This window comes from Hippoglossus stenolepis, chromosome 15 (genome assembly GCF_022539355.2).
Source record: "Hippoglossus stenolepis isolate QCI-W04-F060 chromosome 15, HSTE1.2, whole genome shotgun sequence".
In the NCBI taxonomy this organism is placed as follows: Eukaryota; Metazoa; Chordata; class Actinopteri; order Pleuronectiformes; family Pleuronectidae; genus Hippoglossus; species Hippoglossus stenolepis.
Window position 1 is genome coordinate 20,243,737 of NC_061497.1, and position 24,035 is coordinate 20,267,771.

Genomic DNA, 24,035 nt, shown 5'->3' on the forward strand with positions numbered 1-24,035 from the left:
CATTTCCCTTACAAACCTGCACCATCACTGTTTTGGTTTCCTCTCATCGATATCTGTCCGGCAGCTGTTTTCAGTCATACATACAATTTATCCATTTTTTATTATATTTTCTTCTTTTACCTTGAAATGTACATATTTATTTTTAAAACTGCACATGTATGAACTGTTGTCTGCTGTTTAAAGACCAGCCTCGGACCTGTCTGTGTAATGCGGCGCCTTGTAATGTGCTGAGACGTTCAGGAATGCAAACACAGCAGTGTCGGCTGCTCTGCAAGGACAAAGTGAAGATGCAGCTGGAAAGTGATAGAGAACAGCGTGTTCTTTCCTGTGTAATTATATAGATCTGAACACACAGCTTTATCCCACACTAGTTTACTGAGCCTGAGTATTTGTACCAGTTTTGTACATGGACTTTATTCATTTAAATAAAAAAAAGACCTTGAAAAGAATGGACCAAAGGTGTCGCTATTATTATTTTATTTGAACTGTACCATGTATTATAATTAAATCTGGCGTTTTCCGATTTAACAGACCAGGTGACTGAACACAGTCAAACTGGGAACATGACCTTCCATGATGCACTGTTTAGCCCGGGATTTAGAAAATAAATTAGATTTCAATTAATTCCTCTAAAAGCTGCATAATATTGTTCCTATGACGAGGAAAGATATCCAATCGTCACACATTGTTTCTGGATTACTGTGTCTGCTGGTGACTTCTGGGTAAAGATACCACCAGCGTGCTTTTAAATTAAGAGACTCCCTCATCCTGCGAGGTCTAAGAAAGAAACTATAATAAAATAAGTAGATTTCTCGATTGTTTGATCTGTACGGTTTGATCTATAAATAGTGAGGAAACAGTGAGCAGCTGTCATAGTTTCCTGAATCCCAAGATGATGTTTTCAAATTGCTTGTTTTATCCAGTTCAGGTCCTCCAATGATTAACTTTTCTATTTTTATCAAGAGAGAAAATCATCACAACCGAGAAGCTGGAACCAGAAGATAATTCATAGCCGAGTACTTGATTCAGCTGTTTTAAACCAAGCAGATGTGTTTTCTTTAGTGTCTGAGTGTACACACAAGCATTGTAAACATGTCTAATACATCAGGCTACAGAATAAAATAAGTAACTTAATACTGATCAGATTCACTTTTAAACTCTACTGTACAATGATAGTGATCAAAAGAGGACCCCCCCTTCCTCTTTTGATCACTATCATTGTTTGATTTACAATGGAAGTGATTAAAAGGTGATTCCTTGTTTTATAGGAATGGGGGTGGGGGGGGGGATTGATGCTGCTTGGCTCCGCCTCCCTCTCGCGCTGATTAGCCGTCGCGTCGTCACCCCTGCTCGCTCCCCCATTGGCCGACGCGTACAAAGCCCTTTCTGTTCTTCGTACTGTACCACAGACGTGCAACAACCATCATGGCTCGACCCCGCCGATGGCTCCGTAGCAGCATCTGAACCCTCGGTGCTCGCGCGGGTTAGGGTCACGCAACCTGTTCACACGCACACAGGCTCCACTGCCGCGCGCACGCACACGCACACACACACAGACAGACACACCTCGCGTCCAGATGCGTCCCGGGCTGGCGGGTTTAGCGGCGGAGATGCTGAGCGGGGCTTCGTGCAGGCTCAGGCCGAGGCTCGGCAGCCGCTTGCTGGCCCCGGTCACCAAGACAGCGCCGCCGCCGCCGTCCAGCGCGGAGAGCCCCCGGTTCCGCTCCACGTCCTCGGTGCAGGGCTTCACGGAGCTGGCGAGGGAGCGGTCCAAGTCCGTCACGTCGTTTTACAACCAGTCCGCCATCGACGTCTCCGCAGAGAAGGTGAGAGTTACGGTTTTTCTCTGTAAAGGGAAAACCCCCGGTTAACGGGCTTCTCCGGGACCGTGTGCCCGGTCGCGGTAAGCTAGCTGTAGCTTGACAGTTAGCCGTTAGCCGCACGGTGTGTGTATGTGTGTTGCGTTCAGGGACACAGCAAAGGCAGTGGACGCAACTTTTTTGGGGGCTCCACTTGAATTGACAGGTTAATTCACGTTGACAGTGCAACGAGTGCATTTCTAGACAACATGTTCCAAACGGTCCGGAGCCACCGAACCGGTTTCGGGTCGCTCCCACTCGCTAATCTGATCGATTGTCCCCCCGCAGGGCTTGGACGCAGGGTCATGGGTTGTTTCTTGTGGTTAGCTAGCTAGCTGTTATCCCGTTAAATTTAGCTTAATAATCATTAAAACCAAAAGCAACATATGATTTATTCGTGTGAGTGTTGAAGAAAAGCTGCCATTTCCGCTATGACCACACCAGAAGGTCAATGGTATCAGACCAGTGGATGTTGATCTTTGAACGCAGCTCTGTTAGATCTGTCTCTTTTTGTCTTTGATGCAGATTATGAAACATTCAATGAAACGAGATAGAAATGTACCAGCTCATAAGTTTCAAAGGAAAGTTGTCTTGCATAGATATACCCTGTTCTCTTATAACACCCCCCTTCCTCCTCCTGACTTATTTTGGTCAAAAATCATCCCTCTTCTTCTTCCTCTTCAGTCCACGTTTGCCCCAAAGTGTTTGGATCCCTGGCACAACATGGATGTTTTGTCCTGAATATCAGCTGCACACGAGTGTTTCTCATGCAGCTGCACGTCAAGATCAAACACTGAGATAGGATAAACTCCTACTTCAGCACTTTTTTAAAAACACAAGTGAGAAATGTAGTTGCAAAGGAGTTGTTATCTTTCTGTTGAGACTGAATCCCTGGAATTTTTGGTGATCGTCGATCTCTTCTCTTAATCTACAATCTGTTCTACCACTACCACTTGTTCCTTGTGTACCATACAGTTTCCCGTTTGGTACGGACGTGCACTCATGCCTCCCTGCACTTGAGCAAATATTTCCACAGGGTCGTAGCAGCAGGGGTCATTGTAGGGTAAACACGGACACACGGCCTATAAAATTAATGGCTGTTTCACTCTCGTGCATCACTTTGGCCTCATTTAGACCAGGTATTAACCTAAGATCTGATCCCAGTGTGAGGCTGCATTGGATGATTGGGGTTTGGCTGGTCCCATCTCAAGTCATGTTGCAGGCGTTTACACATTTTATACAAGTGTTTCTCCATATCAAGATAAGAAATCCAGACTCAGCAGGTCCTAGCAAGAACAGACGGCAGTAGGAACGTAAGCTGAGTTCACATGAAACAAGACCTGTGATTTTGGATGATATAAGCTGCAGCTGAATATGAGGTGTCATAATTGAAAAACATTTTAGTTAATTTAACTCAATGAGATTATCACATCTTTGTTTACTATCATCTGTAGGTGTAACAGGCTTGTTGAATCAGTGACCTAACCAGTTCCCTGAAACCCTGTCACTGCACTGTGATTCACCACCTGCTGTCTAGCATTAGCACGTTTCCCTGGCTGAGCCTGACTGTGTATAACACCATATAATTTATCACTAAGTAGATTTAAAATAACTGTTTGGCTCAGAGGTTTAAATCATAATAATTTGTATATAATACTATAGATGTAGTACTTCTAGTAGAGCACAACCATTTCTGGACTTTCAAAACCAATATCCACATTAGAGAGTTAAAACATGATGATAATAAATTGGCAAATAATCATTTGTTAAGATTTCAGAACCAGGACACCTTTTGTTGAATAAAAAATGGGTTTTACAGAAAAAAAACATGAATATTTCTCAAAGTAAAATGTCAGAAAGTTTGTGTCTGTTGTAGGTTCTTAAACTTATCACTGTACTCACCCTCTTAATTTCGGGAATGTGTGCTGCTGCGGAAATGGTGAAGATACAGCTGTCTTTTTCTTAATTACTGTTTATAGCAGAAAGTCTCTGTCCCATGAACCTGCAATGTGAACTTTATTGTGTGTGTCTCTGTTTTCTTTAGGCCTCAGTGCGACTGACCTTAGCCACCCTGTTGTATTCTGGGAAGTCTCCTGATGGACATCACATCTTGGTAAATACGTCCGCCACATTGAGCGTACCTGTAAAAAGCTGCTGTTTGATGTGTTTGACTCTTCACTCACTTGCTCTCCACTATCATCCCTGTGTCTGTGTGTGATTTCAGAGCAGTGCCAAGTACCTACACAAAGAGCTGCCTGTACGAATCGCTCATCGCATCAAGGGCTTCCGCAGTTTGCCCTTCATCATTGGCTGCAACCCCACAATTCTGCAAGTGGTAAGAACACAATTCTCCCCCAGCACTGCTCCTGGATACAGAGTGAAGCTATAAATGAAGCGAGGGTGTGTCAGTGGATGTTATAATAAGAAGGAGACCACGAGGCCACAGCACAGGAGAGGCCTCGACTAAATTTTGGATGAAATTAGCAAAGTACTTTCTCATAGTGAGTGTGTGCGGCTGCGGCCTCCATTGTGGGTAGAGCACTAATTACGGAGTTGGCAGATCCGTTTGTCCCACATGTCCTGTCCACGTTTTGAAGTGTTCTCGGGCTGGACATCAAATTACCCCTGATGCCCAGGCCAGCACCTTGCATTGTAGCTCACTGCCGTCAGCGTGAGTGTGAATGTTGTATGAAAAGCTCATTTAACAGAAATGCAGCCATTTAGCATTTACTCTGTGTAAACACAGCTGCTGTGACAAGGAGGGCGCAGCATGTTGCTGTTGAGGGTGGACAGCGTTGGACTGAAAAGACAAAAATACTTTTGCATTGAGCCACATACATATAAGTCATACAATTTTTTTTATTATTTAAAAAGTTCCTTTTTTAGATGTTCAGCCTCGACATGTGAACTAGAGCTACTTTAGGACCGCAGTGTTTCTCTACTGAAGACACTTCCTGTTTTCACACTTTGAAGGTTGTTCTGATGGAAACTGTCCACAGTCAATGGCACAAACTAAATTCCTTTGTATGGAGGCGTTGTCATAAGGCTCATACACAGTTGTCCCAAACCCATAAATCTGACTCTGAAACATAAAGCAGTCGTCAGTTTTTGTTGCTCGCAAACAGAAGCAGTGAAACAACACCAGAGCCTGGATCAACATGTGTGTCATGGTTTTTATTTTCAGCGATTGTTCCTCGTTTGTCTTTGTCTTCACGTGGGAAACGTGCTCTCTCTCTCCCTCCCACCCTCTCACTCGCTCTCTCTATGTATTTGCAAGCAGGCCCTTCACAGCCAATTCACTGCCTCTGCGCTCTTGAACTTTCACCTAGATCCCTTCCTTTCTGGCATCGCGCAGCTCCTCTGTGCCGATTGCATAAAGCGTGGCTCCCGTTGAATGCCACCAGTTGAAATGTAGGTTAGGGTGGCTTAATTCACTGCCACAGCTCTTTCATTGACCAGTAACACAATGGTCGCCGCAGGTTTAGAGTTTCAGCTGATCCACATCATGAATGAAAGCCCGATATGATTTCTACTCGTATGTAGCTGTGCAACAGGGGTTGTTTTCTGTGGAGGAGTTGTGCAAGTTTTGTCCTTAACAAAGATGTTTTTTTCTTAGAAGTGTTCTGTTTTGTAATGTGAGCCACGTGTGGAGCTGTGCTGCCTGCAGGGCCCAGACAAGGGGCTGAGCTGCTGGGGTGATGATTTCTGCTTGGGTGGATGATGACTAAAGAATCTGTGTAACTACAGCCTCCACCTCCCTTTTGTCTTTTACAGCATGAACTGTATATCAGAGCGTACCACATGGTCAGTGAATTTCCACAGGTGAGTGTCCTACCCACACAAAGACACACACGCACACACCAAGACACACAAACAAACACAAGGTTAAAAGTTCAAGTTCTTCCTTTCTTCACAGAACATCATCATCCATGACCACAAACAGGAAGTGTGAACATTTCTTATAGTCTTGGCTGTTGCAGCTTCAGAATTGGTTAAGCTTTGCTGAATGTGGTCTTCACTCAGCGCTGCAGCTCAAACTAAACCCAAACATTAATGTAGTTTCCATCACATCACGTCTGAATAAAAAGCCCCAAGTGACGTGCAAACCCCCCAAAACTCAATGTTATTTAATTTACAAAGATGTATGTACAAAAAAAGAGACATATAATAATAATAATAATAATAAGACGACATCTTATTAATTAAACAGAAAGAGGTTTGTTTCGCCCTTTAAATTCTCTTCGGAGAATTTCCCTAACATGCTGTTCACTGCTATAAAAATAGAAATACTTACCCACCCATGAACCAGGCAGTAAAAAAAAAGTTGTGTAATAGGTTTTATACGTGTGTGTTTGTATTAGTGCTGCGTGTTTGCCAGAGTTTGGAATGTCTGAAACTAAGATCATGTATGTTTTTAACATCATTTATAGTCAGAAACTGTCAAAAGCTCACCACTTGTGCGATCTTAGTTCTCTCTCGATTCAGTTACAGAAAATATGTGCAGGGTGGAATGCGGGTCGGTCATCGACGTGGTTGTTAATTCTTGACGGTGACAGTGAACAGCCTCAGCTTTGGCTTCTTACTCAGTCGTTATGTCCTCGTGGTGACCCGGCAAAAACGACAAATGTGTCCTACTTGTTCCTGCGGTCATATATATTACACTGCAAATATTTATCAGATCATTCTGCTCTGCTCTATATAAAGACAGCCGGGAGAGTGTGTGATGTGTGTGTGTGTGTGTGTGTGTGTGTGTGTGGGCATGTGTGGGCGTATTTAGACCAGATCATTCTGTTCTGTACCCGCTGGCTTTTCTATTTTCAATGTACACATAGATTCTGCGGAGGCAGAAGAATGTATATGTTACAGTGGATATACAGTACGCTAAGTATGCCCCCTACTGGTGATTCTTTATAGCATTAAGTCACTATGGATGTTGTTTTTTTTATCTGAAAACTTTGAACAGATTAGAGGAATATATGACGTGATCTACCAACTTGATAAACTAATAATCAAAGAGATTTTCACCGTCAGAGATACCAGCAGGTGTCGGCCATTATTAGCTCTGAAGAGAATAAGGTTGGGAAATCGCCTTTTGTTCACCAGAGGTCAAACGTTCTTTCATATGCACATTTTCACAAAACTAATTCTCTTTCTGTCATTTTCTTGAATTGCCATTTCTGTCCCTTCATTATCATTATCAAGCTGCAGGTTTTTCACATTAAAAGCCAGAAAAGGATGTGATTATGCCCTTCGTTCAATTGGGGGCTTTTGTTGTGAAACATATATGCAGGATGTTTAGAGTATATGAGGGTAACTTATTGGTAATAGGGAAATAAACACTAGATTAGAGGTAAATGGAAACATTAAATGAATGATAAGTTTTTGTTGACAAGGTGAATATGATGCAACTCTGTCGTTCTACTGCTGGATTTATCGCAGTGAAACTTTACATTCAGCTGAATTTATCAAAGCATCAGGTAAACATAATAATAAAACATTTTATTTATAGGCTCCTTTCAGAGCACCTTACACGGCAGAGATAAAAACACAACAACAAAAAACAATGTATCAAAAACACCAATAAAATGAACAGTGAATAAAACATGGTGTTTTCAGCGTTGACAGCAAAATAAAGCAGGAGTAGAGAATCCAGTGACTTTGATTTGATGCGGTTACAACTGAAGGAAGTGACGGCGTTGACATGTGGTGATTTTGGTTTGACAGATCAAAGATCAAGACGTTGATGCTCGTTTCTGTAAACTGGTGCAGCAGCTCCTGGACGACCACAAAGACGTGGTCACCATGTTGGCTCAGGGCTTCAGGGAGTGTCGCAGACACATCCAGGTGAGAACTGTCCCCCCCCTGCACACCTCATGATTAAAGACAGAAAGTTTTAACTGCAGCAGGGATGTTGGAGATGATGCATGACTGATGATGACTTACACTTGTTTAATTGTAATCAGTCTTTATTCGAAGTGAGTTTTGTCTGTGACGCAGGGAACATTTCTTTTCCCCCTTCATTTTTTCAGGATGAGACAATTATCCGCAGCTTCCTGGATACAACGCTCTGCTCTCGTCTGGGAATCCGAATGTTGGCCACGCACCATCTCGCCCTCCACGAAGAAAATGTACGTCTGAACATTTCTATGATTCAAATGATTTTTGAAGTGTTTTGGTTTGCCTAGAGAATAACGTATGATAAACCCCAAGAGTCGGCTTGCTTTTCATATTCCTCAAACATGGGGTGTGTCTGAACAAACCAATCTCTTTCTCAATACTCAACGCTGACTATCAGGGTCATTTTTCTGTGTTTTCAGCCTGATTTTGTCGGGATGATATGCAGACGCCTCTCTCCCAAAAAGATCATCGAGAAGTGGGTGGACTTTGCCAGGTGGGGGCTTGTGTACACGGCCGTGTTTGTTTATCACCTTTCGATGACTTTGTGTGAACGAGATATGAGCTATCAGTCCTGTTTACTTTTAGTAGTCTTATCATGAAGTGACTTTCACTGAGTTAAAAAAGAACAGTTTTTCTCTGTGTGTGTGTGTGTGTGTGTGTGTGTGTGTGTGTGTGTGTGTGTGTGTGTGTGTGTGTGTGTGTGTGTGTGTGTGTGTGTGTGTGTGTGTGTGTGTGTGTGTGTGTGTGTGTGTGTGTGTGTGTACTAATAATCAGTGAATAGCTGGGAAATGAGCTCGTCTGTTATCGATTGGGTCAACACAAGGAAATCAACATCTATTAGATATGATTCTCTGGCATGGATAAGCTTTCAACAACTCTTTTATAGATAACTGCGAAGTTAGTGTTTGGTGAATTACACATTAATGTTCCCCAAATACTGTCCTGTCCATTCAAGCATTTAATACCAAAATAAACTTTCAACAAAAAGATGTCTATTTTGATCTATGTACATAAATGCTGGAAGGTGATTAAGCTAGAAAATTGATTTACGAACAACAAAGTAAACAGCAAAATGAATACATGTCAAATTTAGGTGAAACAGAATAAAACATATTTAATAAATACAGTCTTTGTGGTTTTTCATATGTTCCTCTTGTTCCACCAGACGTCTGTGTGAGCACCAGTATGGGAACTCGCCCCGGGTGAGGATCAACGGACACGTAGCCGCTCGTTTCCCCTTCATCCCTCTGCCTCTGGACTACATCCTGCCCGAGCTCCTCAAGAACGCCATGAGGTAACGTTACCACTGGTTTTTCACGTTTACTGGATCTGTCTGACTACGTGTTTCTCCAGGAAACCAGGAGGAATTTAGTTATTTTTGTTTCTGTCCTCCATAAATCATAATCTGTCCATAACAAGTGTCTATGTTCCCCCCCAGGTCCACCATGGAGAGTCATTTGGACACCCCGTACAATGTGCCTGATGTGGTCATCACTATTGCCAATAATGACCTTGATTTTGTCATCAGGTGAGTTTCATGAACATCTGCAGGAATATTTCAATTTACAATCCTTAAATAAACCAGTAATAATCAGTAAGATTGTTGTCTGAGTGTTTATGTCAGAGAAAAGGACGCGGCAATGGTGGAGTATTGTGCTGCTCACAGCTTTTTAACATGTATAAATTGTTTGTTTCAGGATTTCAGACCGTGGTGGTGGAATCCCTCACAATATAATTGACAAAGTGATGGACTACCACTTCAGCACCGCAGAGGAGAGCGCGCAGGACCCTCGCATGAGCAACCTCTTCAACAACATTACCAACAGTGGAAACCAGTCCAGCCCGATGCATGGGTAAGACTGGGAATGTACACTTTGTTCAGTATAAAAGAAAGTGCAGTTGCTATATATTGCTTTTTTCTGTCACTTTTAAGTTGTGAGTGTAATTGTTCACATACTTTCCGTGTACTACTATGCCTGTTCTTGGTGTAGTTCACTAGAGGGGTCACTTCACAGAACGTGGACAGATTTGCATTCTGTAAAAACTATTGCCCCTACTGTTCATGTGCATATTGCATCCTGGTGCTTTCTGAGGACGTGAACAACCAAAGCACCAAACAGATGCAGGATACATGAAGCCGCCCTGATGTGTACACTTAGACGCCTGCAGCTCCTACCACTGACCTGAACAAACATAAACGTTCATACACGAGTAAACTATGTCCGTAAACATTGAAGTTGTTTTGCAGGATTGTGTGAACCTATGAAATGTCAAAATGCCCTTATACCTCTGATTTCACATGTCTCGATAAAATCCAGATGTGATTTACACGTGTGTTTTTGCTCAGTAGATGGTAAAAGGTCTATTTATATAGCACTTTCCTACTCTTGATGATCACTCAATACTCTTTGCAGTACAGTCATCCACTCATTCAAACTGGAATTCATACGATGCATTTAAGTGCAGCATTTCCTCATCAATAATTTGATCTCACTTTCCTAAGTAACATGACCACGCATTTTTCCTCTTGTGAGATGAATTTTTGAAAAGCTTCGTTTGCTGATTATTGTCAAAAGAAGACAAAACGCAGCAGTAAACACAATTTCAAACTTCCTCAAATTGTTAAAGCGGATGTTCACCACTTCCTCCCCCACTTGTTTTCAATGTTCTGCGGACAGCCGGCCATTTTCATTCAGCTGTGAAACCCTCAGCTGTGCAGCACAGACACGAGTCGATGCTTCAGTGCCTGTGTCTTTCTCTCCCGCAGGTTCGGCTTCGGCTTGCCCACGTCTCGGGCCTACGCTGAGTACCTGGGCGGCTCCTTGTCCATACAGTCTATGCAGGGCATCGGCACTGACGTCTACCTGCGTCTGCGCCACATTGACGGCAAAGGAGAGAGCTTCAGAGTGTAAAGCTCCCCCCCCAACCTGGGATTCAGGCCATGCAGGAGGTCAGAGGGGCTTCCTCCTCCGGGGAGGCTGGCATGGACTACAGGACTTTGGTCCACAGAGTGATAGCCGACACAGTATGTTGTCAAAAAAAGAGCTCCTAATTTCACCAACCCACTACTACGTTTGTATTTTGTTGTTTATTTCTGCCTTAGACTGATTATAAGCTATGTTAGCTGTCAACTTGATGATTTCAATTGTTTTTTCCTTTTTGTGTATTGTACCCTGTGGCTTGTTGTCTTGAAGTTTTGCTGGGGGGTGGGGGGTGTGTATGAGCGTTTGATTGTGTAGGTTCATGGGACAAACTGTGCATGACAGTGATAGTTAGCTAGAGAGGAAGGAGAGGTTCACTGTGAAGTTACTTGTTGCATAAGCCTCAAAATCGGAACGGGCGTTTTGATGGATAACTGTTTCAAATGTATCTTCTGAGACACTCCAGCGACCCTGTCGAAATCTCCTCAACGCGTGCGACGCCGCCCACGTGCTCCACGACCGTTTGGATCAACAGATCCTCGCAGTGCGTTACCCGCCGTTGGTTTTTAGTGTATAAGGGACGATTGCGTACGTTTGCAGTAACAGACGGTAGTTTCACTTCAGGGTCTTTATATTTAAGGAGACATATGATGCTTTTTTTCCGTTCGTCTTTCCTCCGAGTCTGGAAGGGACGAAGCCTTCTGTCCGTACTCTGTGTTCTTTTTGTCAGTATTTGTGCTCGTCTTCTGAAGGTTTACAGATACAGACGAAACAGCAGTAGCACAGGAAATTGGGGGCAGTGTAGCCAATAAGCGAGGAAACCAATGGACATGCAAACATTTCAAGTAATAAAGATTAGGAACCTGAATATGAGCAGAATATGTCTCCTATTAAAGACCAAACACCTGCCAGGATGTGCGACAAACCTCGGCCCTCGACAACCAGTAGCATTATTCTACAAACCCGCCTCCAGTTCAGTTCAGTTCAGCCGTGGCTGAGAAAAACACAGAAGATAAAAACGCCAAAAAACACCACATGCTCATTAACAGATTTCCGTCTTGTTCTGTTTTGAGAACACGAGACGACGAGACGACCGTCTTCGATCGGCAGTATATGTTTGTGGAGCTTTCAGGCAGGGAAGCCAACCAAGATGTTCAGTTGCCTTACAGTGTGACGCTTCGACTGCATGCTTTTACTCTTCTCTGCTTTCTTTATTTCTATTATTATTATTTTCCGTTGCCTTTATTGGTTCACACAGATGCATGCCGTGTCAGTCATTCATTAGTTTGATTAGTTTTTTTTTTTTTTCTGCACAATGGTCATAAAAAACGCTCAGCACCGATCACAGCAGATTTTGAGTTTATTGTACACACCTTCAGAGTAACAATATACCAGAGAAGTATTATCTTGCATTGTCTTCTATTTCAAATTTTTGTTTGTGTTTTTGAAGTAAGTTTTGTATTAGATCACATTTCAGGATGGGGCAGCAGCAGCAGCACCGTCATCTGTGGGAGTTTAGATCAGCGGCGGTTACTAATAATTATCTCCAGATCACGACTGAATTTCCATAAGACAACAAATGGCCACATGTGTATTTTGTATAGTTTATTTTAGGATTTTTTACCCCTTTTTACCTTCTATTTAAAAAAAGAAAAAAAAAGAAGCATCTCTACTTCCTCCCACTGTCCAGAAATGAAGCTTAAAACATCCTCGATATGATCGTTCTCTAGCGATCGAGGGATGGATTCAGGGTAGCGAGGTCCTGTCGTTTCACGTTTTGCATAAAGATGGTGGGATTGTCTGTTCCGTAGCGATTCTGCCATCGAACAGGAACTTTCAGACGCTGTTATAAGATCTAACCAACACTTGGTTTGAAGCATATTGAGTCATTTTGTTCCAGAAGTGCGTCACCAAGCAAAACTTAAGCATTTTTGTATACGCCAGGTTATTATCTTCAAATATCTTCAACACCAAACATTTTGTTTGTGATGTCATTATCTCAGGATTACAGTCTTCTGAACTTTGTGGTCAGTCCAACTCGTTTTTTTTTTATCAGTCATTCCTTTTGACCTGAGGACAAACGGATGATTATTTCAAAACAAAAACATCCCTCTTACGGGAAAAGAGAAAATATAATGTGAGATAAAATTAATATATTCAAGTTGTGATCTTTCCCCAAAAGTGATTAGTAACCCTGGCCTCTGAGTTTCCAGTTTAATTTACAAGAATCCGTTTATAAATTTGCCCTTTTTCAGCAGATGTCGTCTCTTTTTCATCTGCGTAACATTCCCCACTTGTTCTCACGCAGCAGATCAACCTGATGTGACGTCTACTCGTGTCCTGGGAGCATGTGTCATGATGCTGTTCATCTTTTTGATTTGAAAAGATGTTGGAAATCCAAACGGGAACATCTGTGAACTTTGTAAAAATCACATGACCTTGTGTTCAAAGAAGTTAGTTTTTCGTTTTTTTGGCTGTGAGAGATTCACCCTGTGCATTATCGGTTATATCACTGGCCTGGAGCTGTAATATTTTAAATCCCTAAAATTATAAACGGAATAATGGAAAAAGGACTGTTTGTTTCACAAGTTATGAATAATGGAGGATTCTGAAATGTTTTAAATCTTACAAATCAAGTAACCGGTTCCCTTGAATGTGCTTTATTTCTCTTTCCAGTGCGTTTACATACAAAATGTTCCTTTAAGTTTAAGATGAGATTTTGTGAAAACACAAGTGAACCAGTTATTTCAGTTGTTCGAGTTCAGTGACACAATCTGATTGAGTTAGTGAGAGGTTCGTCTTTATTTGACCATTTTTATGAAGCATAACTTGTTTAACTGTGTAACCTGTATTCTTTGCCGAGGCCATGTGTATGACTTCATGTGTTTTTATTGTGGATTTGAAGGTCTTGAAGATGTCGTAGCTTGTGCATGTGAAGCTGAGGGGGGGGGTTAACACCACGTAGCTGAAACATGGATTAAAGTCTGTGTCCTTTTTCAGGCCCGTGATAAAGGTTTTTCTTTCTTCTATTCCACCAGGATGTAACTTCTTGAATTTGGAAACCTGCAATATCATGTATGAAGCATTGAAACGTGTGCACTGGCTGCCCTCTGTTGGCCTAAAAAAGAAGTGTATCCAGGCTGAGCATCGTTTCAGTTTGTAAAGAAAAGGAAAAGAGGTCATGCAACGTAAAAAAAAAAGAAAGTTTATTTCCATTTTCCAGGTTTGGGGTTTGTTATTTTTGCAGATAGAAATGAAGATGAGTCATGTGACTGAGAAAAAGTGCTGCCATGATGGAATGTTTTTGTCTCCTTGACTGAAATTGGCTTCTCCCACATGTTTTCTGTTATGTTGAGGAAATTTTAGACATTAAATTTTATTTGGTTGGAACTTTTGATTCATCGTTTTTTACTTGTTTGTGATCAGACAGTTGAATTTACTCAGAAAATAACACACTGTTGTCAGGAAGCTATAAAATATACAAATAGTTAGACTGTGTGTTTACTTGAGGTTTGGTGGGAACAGGACATCCAGAAAACAAGCCACAGACTATTTACACCTGACAACACAACAATTAACACATTGGAAGAACAATCTGTATATTTTCACATCCAGGAGCAACAATATCAGTCACTTGGAGTCTCGCTTGAAGCCAAACTGATGAATTTAAGCCTGATTTTCACTCTTTTTGCTCAGTCTTTAGACTCCACCATCTCCTGGAGGACGTACGGCTCTTCAGCTGCTAAACGTTGCTTCATGTTCATCCAGCAGCAACATTATCAGTTATCTGGAGTCATGTTTGAGTCCAAAAATGATTCATCTGTTAAAAGTGGTTATTATATACAGATTTGCTTTGTGAACTTATCTTAAGCTCATTAGGTGGCTTCCACTAGTCATGGATTTTGTTTTTTCTCTATTATCTTATTGTACAGCACTCTGGTTAACTCTGGTTTAAATATCAATAAATTTGAATTGCTATGATTGAGTGAAAAGGAGAAATGTGATGTGGAGGAGGGAGATCTGAACAAAGGGGATCAATCTTTTTGGTTCACATTCAGCAACACTTTGAACGACTGAGTGGTTACAAAAGACAAGGAGACTTTGGATTTAGCATATATACACATTTTAATGTTTGAAGTTCTGTTGCAGGCTGTGATTTTCATCATCTCAATGAGCTCCACACTTTCCATTTAAGAAGCACGAATCCACAAACACCAGACAAAGTCATTTTGCTGCAACAACTACAAGTGCACTTTCTTTTTCCATCTCTTCGGAGAAGCGGGAAACAAACAACCGAGCGTCACTTTGGTCAGTCATCATATTTTGGAATGTGATAAACAGGTTGTAATAACGTTTTCCTTTTTAATAATATAAATCAAAAAAAAACAAAAAACACAGTAACATAGTCCGGCCTCGTCCAACAAACCATCTCCTGCTTCTCTCAGTCAACACAAACTTAAGGGAAGATCGAAACAGAGGTCACGAGGTCAAGCTGATCACAACGTGAGCTCTCACTCCCTTCACTCATTTCCATTGTGACGTTTGCACATTTCCAGACAACAGAAACAAAAGATCTGCTTGTGTTGAAACCTTACACGCTCATAAAAAGGCATCGTTCTGTAAGGCAGCGCTGTATTTGGACAGTAGCACATTCATATTGAAGCAGCTTGAGCAGCATCACTTTGTTGAATTGACGGGTTTGACCCGGGATCTGTATAAAAAGCTCTTTGACGGAAGAAAACGATAAAAAAAGGTCCGAGGCTTGCATGAGTTTTTTGTTTTTTTGGACATAAAAACAAACAGTGACAACGTCTTTGCAATTTTACATTAACGCGACACTTTAAGACTCGACATTTTACAGTTCAAACGAGCTCAGTGAAGCGTGAGACTGAGACTGAGTGAGAACGGGGGAAGGCCGTGGTTACTGGCGTTTGGTTGAGGTTACGTTTTTAACCCTGGCCGTTTGTTTGTGAGCCAAAACCAAGAAACAGATTTCCACGAAACTTGAAACACATGATGCAGAAAGTGTTAACTTGTTCAATCAACCCATCATTCTTCCAAAATAGAGATTCTGATTTGTTTTTTTGCTCGTTGAATATAAATCCTAAGAAATCAGAATCTCTTTTGAATCCCTTGTCGAATCCTTTCAACTTTTCAACATTTGTGAAAAACCACATTTATGAGTAAGAGTAAAAAAACATATTTAAGAGGATGAATGAATATTAATACATGCTTAACTTGTAAAAACTTAACTTTGGCACGTCTTATTTTTCATCTTGCTCCAATGCTGATCCTGGCTCATAGTTATTAATTTAATCAGTGTAAATTATTGATGTCATGTGAATTTAAAGAGATTCACGCCGCTCTGTTGATTTAAGTAAAACGGCAATTCATTCATTGTCTACATATAATCTTTGGCAGAGCACAGACACCAGCAAAAATAATCAAACAATAACTAAGTAATGTTCTGTGGTTGTGGCAACTTGCTTATGACGTAAATGTGAATTAGTTTAGCTGCATCTTAAATGTTCTCTAATAAGAAGTGAGGAGAAAATCAATTCAATAAAAGGGATTACAGAGTGAATCCGGATATTTTGCCGATGGAGAACCAGACCCTGAATGAAACCGATCATCACACGACGCTTCCACGCAAACACGACAAAAACAACATGGCACATAGAACCTAATAGCCCTTTTGCTGTAAACCTTTTTTAACGGTAGTATTTGACCGACACAGACGACACATCTCAAACAGACGAGCTAACGGCACGAAACCTACGACAGAAATTGACCTTAAGAATAAGTTAGCGGTCTGACATGTAACAGCCATTTGAATCGCAAAGAGGGGAGCGTTAAAGCCTCCGAGTCTGAGCAAGGCAATATCAACGACCAGGACAGGAGTCAGAGCAGTGAGAGGGGTTTAGATAAAAATAAGATACAAGTGGAAGTTCTTAAAGCTGCTGTGAGGTCATCACACAGTCTGGAGGGATCGCTCATGGCCGTCCAGCTGTATCTTAATCTTGTGCAGTTCCTCTATCTCCTCGTGGTGCCGTTCTGTCTTGTGGCGCACCAGAGAGCGATAGAAGTGGATGGTAAACACCACAAAAATCACCCCCACCGGTACCATGATGATGGTGGAGGCCAGCGCCGCATCCCAGCCACTGTATTGCACCTGCTTGCACGAGGCCTTTGTTGTGGCCTCCGCCGTGCTGTTGTTGATGTCCCCGCAAGATTTTATGGGCAGGAACTTGATCCAGCAGAGGAGCACCACCTCCGTAAGGAACAGCAAGATGCCCAGGGCCGTGGAGAAACCCCAGGCCAGCTCGATGTAGTAGTGCATGCGCTCGTGGGGCGACTCGCTGACGGAGTTGAGGTTGTGGATGTTGCTGACGGCCTCCACGTTGGGCAGGATGCAGGTGCTGATCAGCAGAGCGAAGAGGTGCACCGCCACCAGCACGGTGGTGCACACGCTGAAGGCGATGAGAAGCACGCGAGGGTAATTGTACTGCATCTCCAGCTGCACCTCCACCATGGCCACCTACAACATCCAGAGATATGCATCAGCAGGTTAATGCATGCCCATCGTATAATCATGCATATAAACAAACCCCTAGTGCCCTGAGGTCAACGGAACCTGGTTCATATCAACAGGATTCACATATAAAACATATTGTAACCTTGAAATGACGATTACACAAATGAAGACGTTATGTCTGTCGTCTGGAAGTAGACTCAGATGGAGCATTTCCAGGCTGCTCCTACTTGAGTTATCATTTAATAAAAAAAAATGTTAAACTGTGTTCTACATTTGAAAAAGCCCAATCTGATTTTGAGGCCGGAAGCTTCTGGTTTCCATTTCTACTCTGACCAATCACGTTTGAGCATGCATTGGTTTCCTGCAGGTAAACAATAACATCATATATCCTCAGTTCAATGGCTGAGCCTTTTTAGAGTCACGCTACAGCAGCAAACTGACAAAGATAGAAAACCACGAGCTGAAACTCGTCACGTCTCAGTTGCTGAAACCAAAGAATGTTTTGCATTTAACGTCATAGATGGCCGAAGCAATGAATTGACTGAAAACTATGAAACCACGTGTTCAACATATTAATGAGGCACTGCAGTACAAACCCTGGCTTATAATATCTCAAAGCAGACGTGATGCATGTGACTTCCACTCAAAGATCAGTTATGTGTGTGAAACATACATTTAAAGTGATAATACAGATGTAATCAAACACTCAGTGATGCTCAGTGTCCATTAAGCTTAGTCTTGTGCATCTGAAACACAAAGAAACCAGCAGCCGCCACAGATCAGCACATTGCTTCCTTTATGAAACTGTGTTGGTGAACACCACTGACCATAGCGAAGCCGGAGAGCAGAGCGGACGTCCTGCTGGAGGCCTTCAGCTTGGCCCGGCTCAGGTAGAGCTTCCTCCAGGACAGGGCCTGCACCGAGTGGTGGTTGGAGCTGACCAGCTCCAGGTAGCTGCGCCGCACCCAGTCCCTGTAGTCCATCCCTCCGCCATCAGGAGGCTGCTCCAAGACCCCTGGGGCCGGGGAGCCCATAGGCACATTCAGCTCGCTGCTCATGGCACCTGGTGGGGATGAAGGAGAGAGAGAGAGAGAGAGAGAGTGTCAGTGTGGTTTCTGGTTCCTCGTCGAGGGGAGAACTTTAGAAGCATAGACTGAATATAAAGATGGACGACACTACAGTATAGGTTATAAACCCCACCACCTCCGTGTTAGCAGGTGGAGAATGGATCATGAACTACAAGTACACGTAAAATCTTTTTTTTCTCAAAGATGGTTTCTTACATTTTAAGTAGTTTTTAAATCACACACAACATAAAGATTAAAAGAAAATAATTCTGTACACTTTGTTGTTACGGTAAAAGTAACAACCATCGGCTAAATATGAACTGACTTATCGCCTCATCGTTGTGCATGATACCAATCTGCTAACAGGACATGAAATCGATGTTTGTTTTCGTGGAGCAGAGCCACATACCACAGCAGTGATAACCTAAGACTGTTTGCCAGCTCCTGTCCCTGAAGAGCCTTTATTCAAATATACACAACTCGACAGGAACACAAAATAATCCACTAAAGAAAACACCATCAAACTATTTAATGAGAAGCTCCTCATCATATCATATTTATTTTTACAATCTAATGACACTAAGCAGATAATCACTGAGTAGGTAACACGATGATTATAGTAACTTTGACTCTTTACTCAAAAAAAGTATTTATCTGTATATAAATATCCATTATATGTAGAAAAGTATTTTTGTAGTTTATTATGTTTAAAAGCAAACTGGAGACTCAAACTTTTTGTTCTTTTTTGCTTTTATTCTGTAAAGCACTTTGTGTTACATTGTTTGTATGAAAAGTGCTTTACAAATAAAGTCTGGTTGATTTAATTCTAATTCTCTACCATCCCCCGTTCTGATGCTTGAAGGAACAATAACACAAACTACGTACAGAGCAGCTCAGCCTTTCCACATCACGCAGACCAATCGGTGTCGTGCGTCCCCCTTCCCATCAATCACTGTCGCTCCACGTTTCTATCCACATCCATCACTCGGCTCTTTTAAGACAAACCCCAAAATGTTCCCACAACCCAGAGTGAACTTTCTCCAGAGGCATGAAAACCATCTGTCACAGTAATTGGTGCTGGGGACTTGTTTTTCCCGTCCGGTCATGATACACGTGTGCACCGAATTTCATGAAGTTAAACCAGACGGAAAGAATCCGCTGTACTTCTACTTCCTGTTTCCTCACAATACTTTGGTACTTAGAAGATTAGGAAATGATTGATATGATCTTTGTGGACGAAAAGGACAAAATAAATGTTTTCACGTTATGGTGAAATGTTGTAAATATTGTAACGTGTTATGTTGCAGTTAATGTTCATACATTACACTGTAAAAGTTTGATCAAAAATCAAAGAGATTTATTTCCGATATTGCCAACAGGTCATTAAAAGATATAAACTGGCATCTGGTACCAAGTCTGAAGTGAATTATTATTATTATTAGGGCCCGAGCACCGACAGTGCAAAGGCCCTATTGAAATAGAAATGATTATCACGTGGTCCACACGTGTATCATGACCAGACGAACCAAAAAGCCTCATGGAGCGATTTGATAGGCCAAACAGGAAGTCGGCGAACTCCTCCTACAGCTTCCATCAGATCAACTTCAAATTTGACTTGAAATTTCACTCACAAATTCAGCTCATTGTGTTCTACAACAAAGCCTCTTGGACAATAACTGTCTGGCACGATGGATTCTTGCTAATTTGCAGAAATGTCAGTATAAAGCCTTGTGAGACTGAGATACACTTTTCTATTATAAATGATCATGACTGGTCAAAGATCACGGCCCTTATTAACTATAAACTTTGCCAAGGGCGGGGCTTAGAGGGAAATTGGCCATAACTCTTTAAATGTTTGTCAAATCATCATGAAACTTGTAAAATATATGTATTGTAAAATAGGGGCACTAAAGCATTTTGCATTCCGCCCATAGGGTGCACCAGAAATACCAAAAACATTCCTATTGAGGAACTTTCCAGTTTCTGACGATGACAATGGCCCCTAGCCGGACCTGGGCCCATTTAGAACTGGTTTCCTCATCTTGGCCTGGGTGAACTGGACTGGCCTGCAGCAGTGGCCCCGACCTCGACCCCATCCGACTCCTCTGGGGAAGAAGTGAAATGCAAACGTCCAACCTGACCCCAACAACGAGCTCAGCGACGCTCGTATCTGAATTCAAGAAAACACCCGGAGCTGCTTCTTCCAAAATCTTGCAAATAGAGAAATTCAAAGCCACATAATCTGCAGGGTTTAGTTGTTTTCATGGTTTTGAACATCTATAGCGTTCCTGCCGATGATCCAACGTAACAATACATGTCAGCCCAGTCCATTCCCCAACGTTACGCTCCATCTTCTACATCACACGTTCAAGGACTTGATGTTGATCCAAATCTCGTCAGAATTCTCTAACTCTTATCAGCAGCATGCCGTCCACCAAACTCCTTTATGACACAACACTCAATATACAAATAACATATTTGACCAAACAAGGACATGTGCCGAGGTGGCTCCTACTTCACCCCATGTTTGTTTGTTTGACTGTGATATTTTCGTGTTTGTAGTTTTTTTTTTTTTAAAGTCGGACTAAATGATGCATTTGCAGTGATTATACATGTAAATACTGCGATGACAGTAAAAACAAACATGTCCCTACACTGTCTAAACTTGTCAAGTTGGTTTTACTCTTGCCTCCTCATGTGTGTTTAGTTTCTGTGACATTGCACTTGACTATTTGACTTTGTTTTTCCCTTTACATATTAATTGTTATTGCTCTAATTGACCTGTTCTCCTCCTCCTCCCAACACTTGTTTCACGTTGACCCTTTGTAGGGACAACTCACTTTTCTTCGCCTGTGCAAACACGAACAAACTGGTTGGTTTTTTCCGGGTTCGTGTGGAACTTGTGCACCGCGTCTCCTCGGTGCCGCTGCTGCTGCTGCAGAATCTGCACGACAGCAAACCTACATTATATTTAGAACGGCGGTGAAGTTAGCAGGATACGTTTACCTAGCATGGGCTAATAACAGAGCTAGTCCACCGGGGCCATGCATTAGTGCTAAATATACACAGATAGAAGATGGAAATCAAGTTAAAAGTGACAGAAAAACACACGCACGCACACACACGCGCGCTCGCTCGCTCGCTCCTGCAGCTAGCTAACAGTTGGAAGCTAACTCCTCTCACAGGGGATTCGAACTTGTGTGTATTTTGTTGTGTTTTCCATCTCACCCGTTCGCATCGGAGCTTGACACGGACACGGACTCCACGGTGCTCGTCTCCTCGCGCTGCCCGGAGATCTGACGCAGTTTCTTCGCGTCAACTACTTCCGCTCTTCCGTGTTTCCAGACGTTAGCATTAGCTTTAGCTCCGATGGGGAACAGCGCCGCTCTCTGAGAGGACCACCACCCGCCGCCCTGCTGCTCTCACCTGGGGGGTGATGTGTCGCCTCCTCTTCGCCGGCTCCACTCCGCCGGGCATCGGCCGTCTCTCGGGGTTCGGGTCGTCGGGACCTGGGAGGGAATCGAACCTGGAGCCGTAACAGGGGGACTTCCGGATGGGTGTGTGTGTGCGCCTTCAAAGTAAAAGCACGATTCTCCATACAGTTGTACGCAAACGTTCATGTATGGAAGCAGATTGCTGCCATACCTGAAAAATAAAAATGGATCACTATCACGAAATGTTTATTGTTGTATGTTTTTCACGTTATAACAAGGTAGATTCATGTTATTGAGACTGTCCTATAATGAAATGTTTTGTTAAATTGTAAAAAGCTTATTTTTGTAACAATAAACAATTATACAGAGCCCCTGAAGTCCCAAAAGATATTTTTTAATTATGTGTGCAGCAGAAATTTATTTAAAGAGGATATTTGTGTTTTATTCACTCAGATGCACACAATCACCATATTTGTACCATAGCTAGAGAAAACTAATAAAGTTGTATTTTCACCTGAGTCATACAATAAAATTCTTGTTGCACAGAGACACAGGATTGTCAGGAATCATTTGCTGAAGGAAAACAGGCTCAGCCGACAGAAGGACTCTTATTCAATCATAATATGTAAGAAATTAACAAACTCTTAAAAGCTATAAACACAACTTAGTCTTGTCTTCAAAGCATCGGCTAGTCATGTCTTTACTAGGCAGATATTAACTCTGTGTGCACACAACTTTTTTATCTTGTGCGCACAAGATACACATATATAATCTTTTGGGACTTCAGGGGCTCAGTAAGGTGTTTATATTAAAGTTCTATGCAAACGTTCAGGCGTTGAAGTGCATTTGTGCCATACCAGAAAAAAGAAAAATGGATCAGTATCCCGATTTAACGTGAAAAGTTTTCTGTTGTAAACCATGATTAACGTCAAACAACACAATACACACAATGTTAAAATCCCAGGCTGAGGCGCAGCGGAGTCAACCGTCCCCACACTGGAAGTTTCTAAAGAACCTCAATTCACTGGCCAAGTGAAGCCACCTCACTGATGACGGATTGGTTTAATCAGGGTAGAGCTGGAGGAGAGACAAGAGAAAATCAGGGACAAAGAACGGGGACAATCAGCCAAGTGTCTGTTCACTGATGCAGAGTGAAGAGAATAAAAATGGAGTTCTGTTGAACATTGCGTCCAAAAACATCCTCGGGCTGTTGTCGTAATGCTTTGACGGTGACGGTGGCAGAACTGCTTTAATTTGTACAAACAGAACAGTGAACAGGGACTGTAAACATGTGGCGTATGCAGGAAACATACGACCTTCTGTAAATGCTACTTAAAAAATGTTTTACAAAGATCATCAAACTTCAGATGGAACGAAACCTGTCCTGACCTCTCAGCACAGATGTAGACTATCATCACCTGAGGCCATTATCTGGGTTCACACATCCCACATCAGGGCAATCCTGCAAAACAGAGACTAGAGACAATCAGACGTTAATCCACCGCAGTGCAGACTCTGACTCTCGAGTATTATTTTCTTAATCTCAGAATCTCAGCATCTTTAATGTGCATTTAAACCTGATTAATTGTAAAGGCTTCATTTCATAGTGTAATAGTGCATTATTGTTATGCAACATTACACACAGATAAAAAGGTGATTATCTGAATTGGGGAAGATTAGCTATTCTCAGCTAAAGCCATGAAAAGAACACAGAATCCCAGCACTTAAGATAATGCACGGTCTGCAAAACAAACAGTGTGAACAAATGGAAAGAAGACCGAATAGTTGTTAGAAGGTGGAGGGGAAAATGGCAGGAGAATCGGTCGTGAGCTAAAATTGATCATTCTGGATGTGAGGGGTCAGGAAAGAGTCATGATAGAGGATAAGGCTGGAGGTGTTTTTCTCTCAGGCTTCTCTAAACAATTAGGTGTAAATCTTTGAAAATTATTTACATATATATATTCAAGAAGATTTACTTTCTGAAGAAGCTGACCTCAGTAAAGCTCAAACCTCCGTCAAGGCCCAACAGTCCCCTTGTGAAACCACATTTAAATTTGGAGTCGTCCTCAAGTGGCCACTTGGTGAACTGCACTTCTTACACTTCAGCATTGGCTCCATTTCTCATCCCCGGAAGCTGCAGCATAACAAACAACGTGGTTCCACTCATAATACAAGAGAGTTGTCGGAATGAATTCTTTTTGGTTTTGTTTTGTTTTTCTTTTTGAGTAAAATGTCATAACCAGCTGTATTCTTTAAGCTCTACAGAAGAACCATGCCACAGTTCCTCATGATGGAGTAAATAACAAAAGGAGTAAACTGGC

General features: G+C 42.1%; 2 protein-coding genes across 3 annotated transcripts; one reads left to right on the forward strand and one right to left on the reverse strand.

Moving 5' to 3' along the window:
• The first annotated feature begins 1,367 nt into the window (after nucleotides 1-1,367).
• bckdk (branched chain ketoacid dehydrogenase kinase) lies at nucleotides 1,368-14,068 on the forward strand. Its single transcript, XM_035178191.2, has 11 exons — nucleotides 1,368-1,826; nucleotides 3,904-3,972; nucleotides 4,084-4,194; nucleotides 5,634-5,681; nucleotides 7,584-7,703; nucleotides 7,889-7,987; nucleotides 8,177-8,250; nucleotides 8,923-9,051; nucleotides 9,196-9,285; nucleotides 9,455-9,610; nucleotides 10,525-14,068. Exons 1-11 carry the CDS (start codon nucleotides 1,578-1,580, stop codon nucleotides 10,667-10,669), a joined length of 1,290 nt encoding a protein of 429 aa, XP_035034082.1. The 5' UTR covers nucleotides 1,368-1,577; the 3' UTR covers nucleotides 10,670-14,068.
• Nucleotides 14,069-14,784: 716 nt separating this feature from the next.
• On the reverse strand, nucleotides 14,785-22,005 carry orai2 (ORAI calcium release-activated calcium modulator 2). Of its 2 annotated transcripts, none has more exons than XM_035178192.2 (3): nucleotides 21,707-22,005; nucleotides 18,041-18,276; nucleotides 14,785-17,216 (listed from the first exon to the last, which is right to left on the reverse strand). In XM_035178192.2, the coding sequence occupies exons 1-3, from the start codon at nucleotides 21,876-21,878 to the stop codon at nucleotides 16,650-16,652; spliced, it is 975 nt and encodes a 324-aa protein (XP_035034083.2). In that variant the 5' UTR covers nucleotides 21,879-22,005; the 3' UTR covers nucleotides 14,785-16,649. The 2 variants fall into 2 exon arrangements, with proteins under 2 accessions (XP_035034083.2, XP_035034084.1); XM_035178193.2 differs by having other exon boundaries at nucleotides 21,509-21,845.
• Between the last annotated feature and the right edge of the window lie 2,030 nt (nucleotides 22,006-24,035).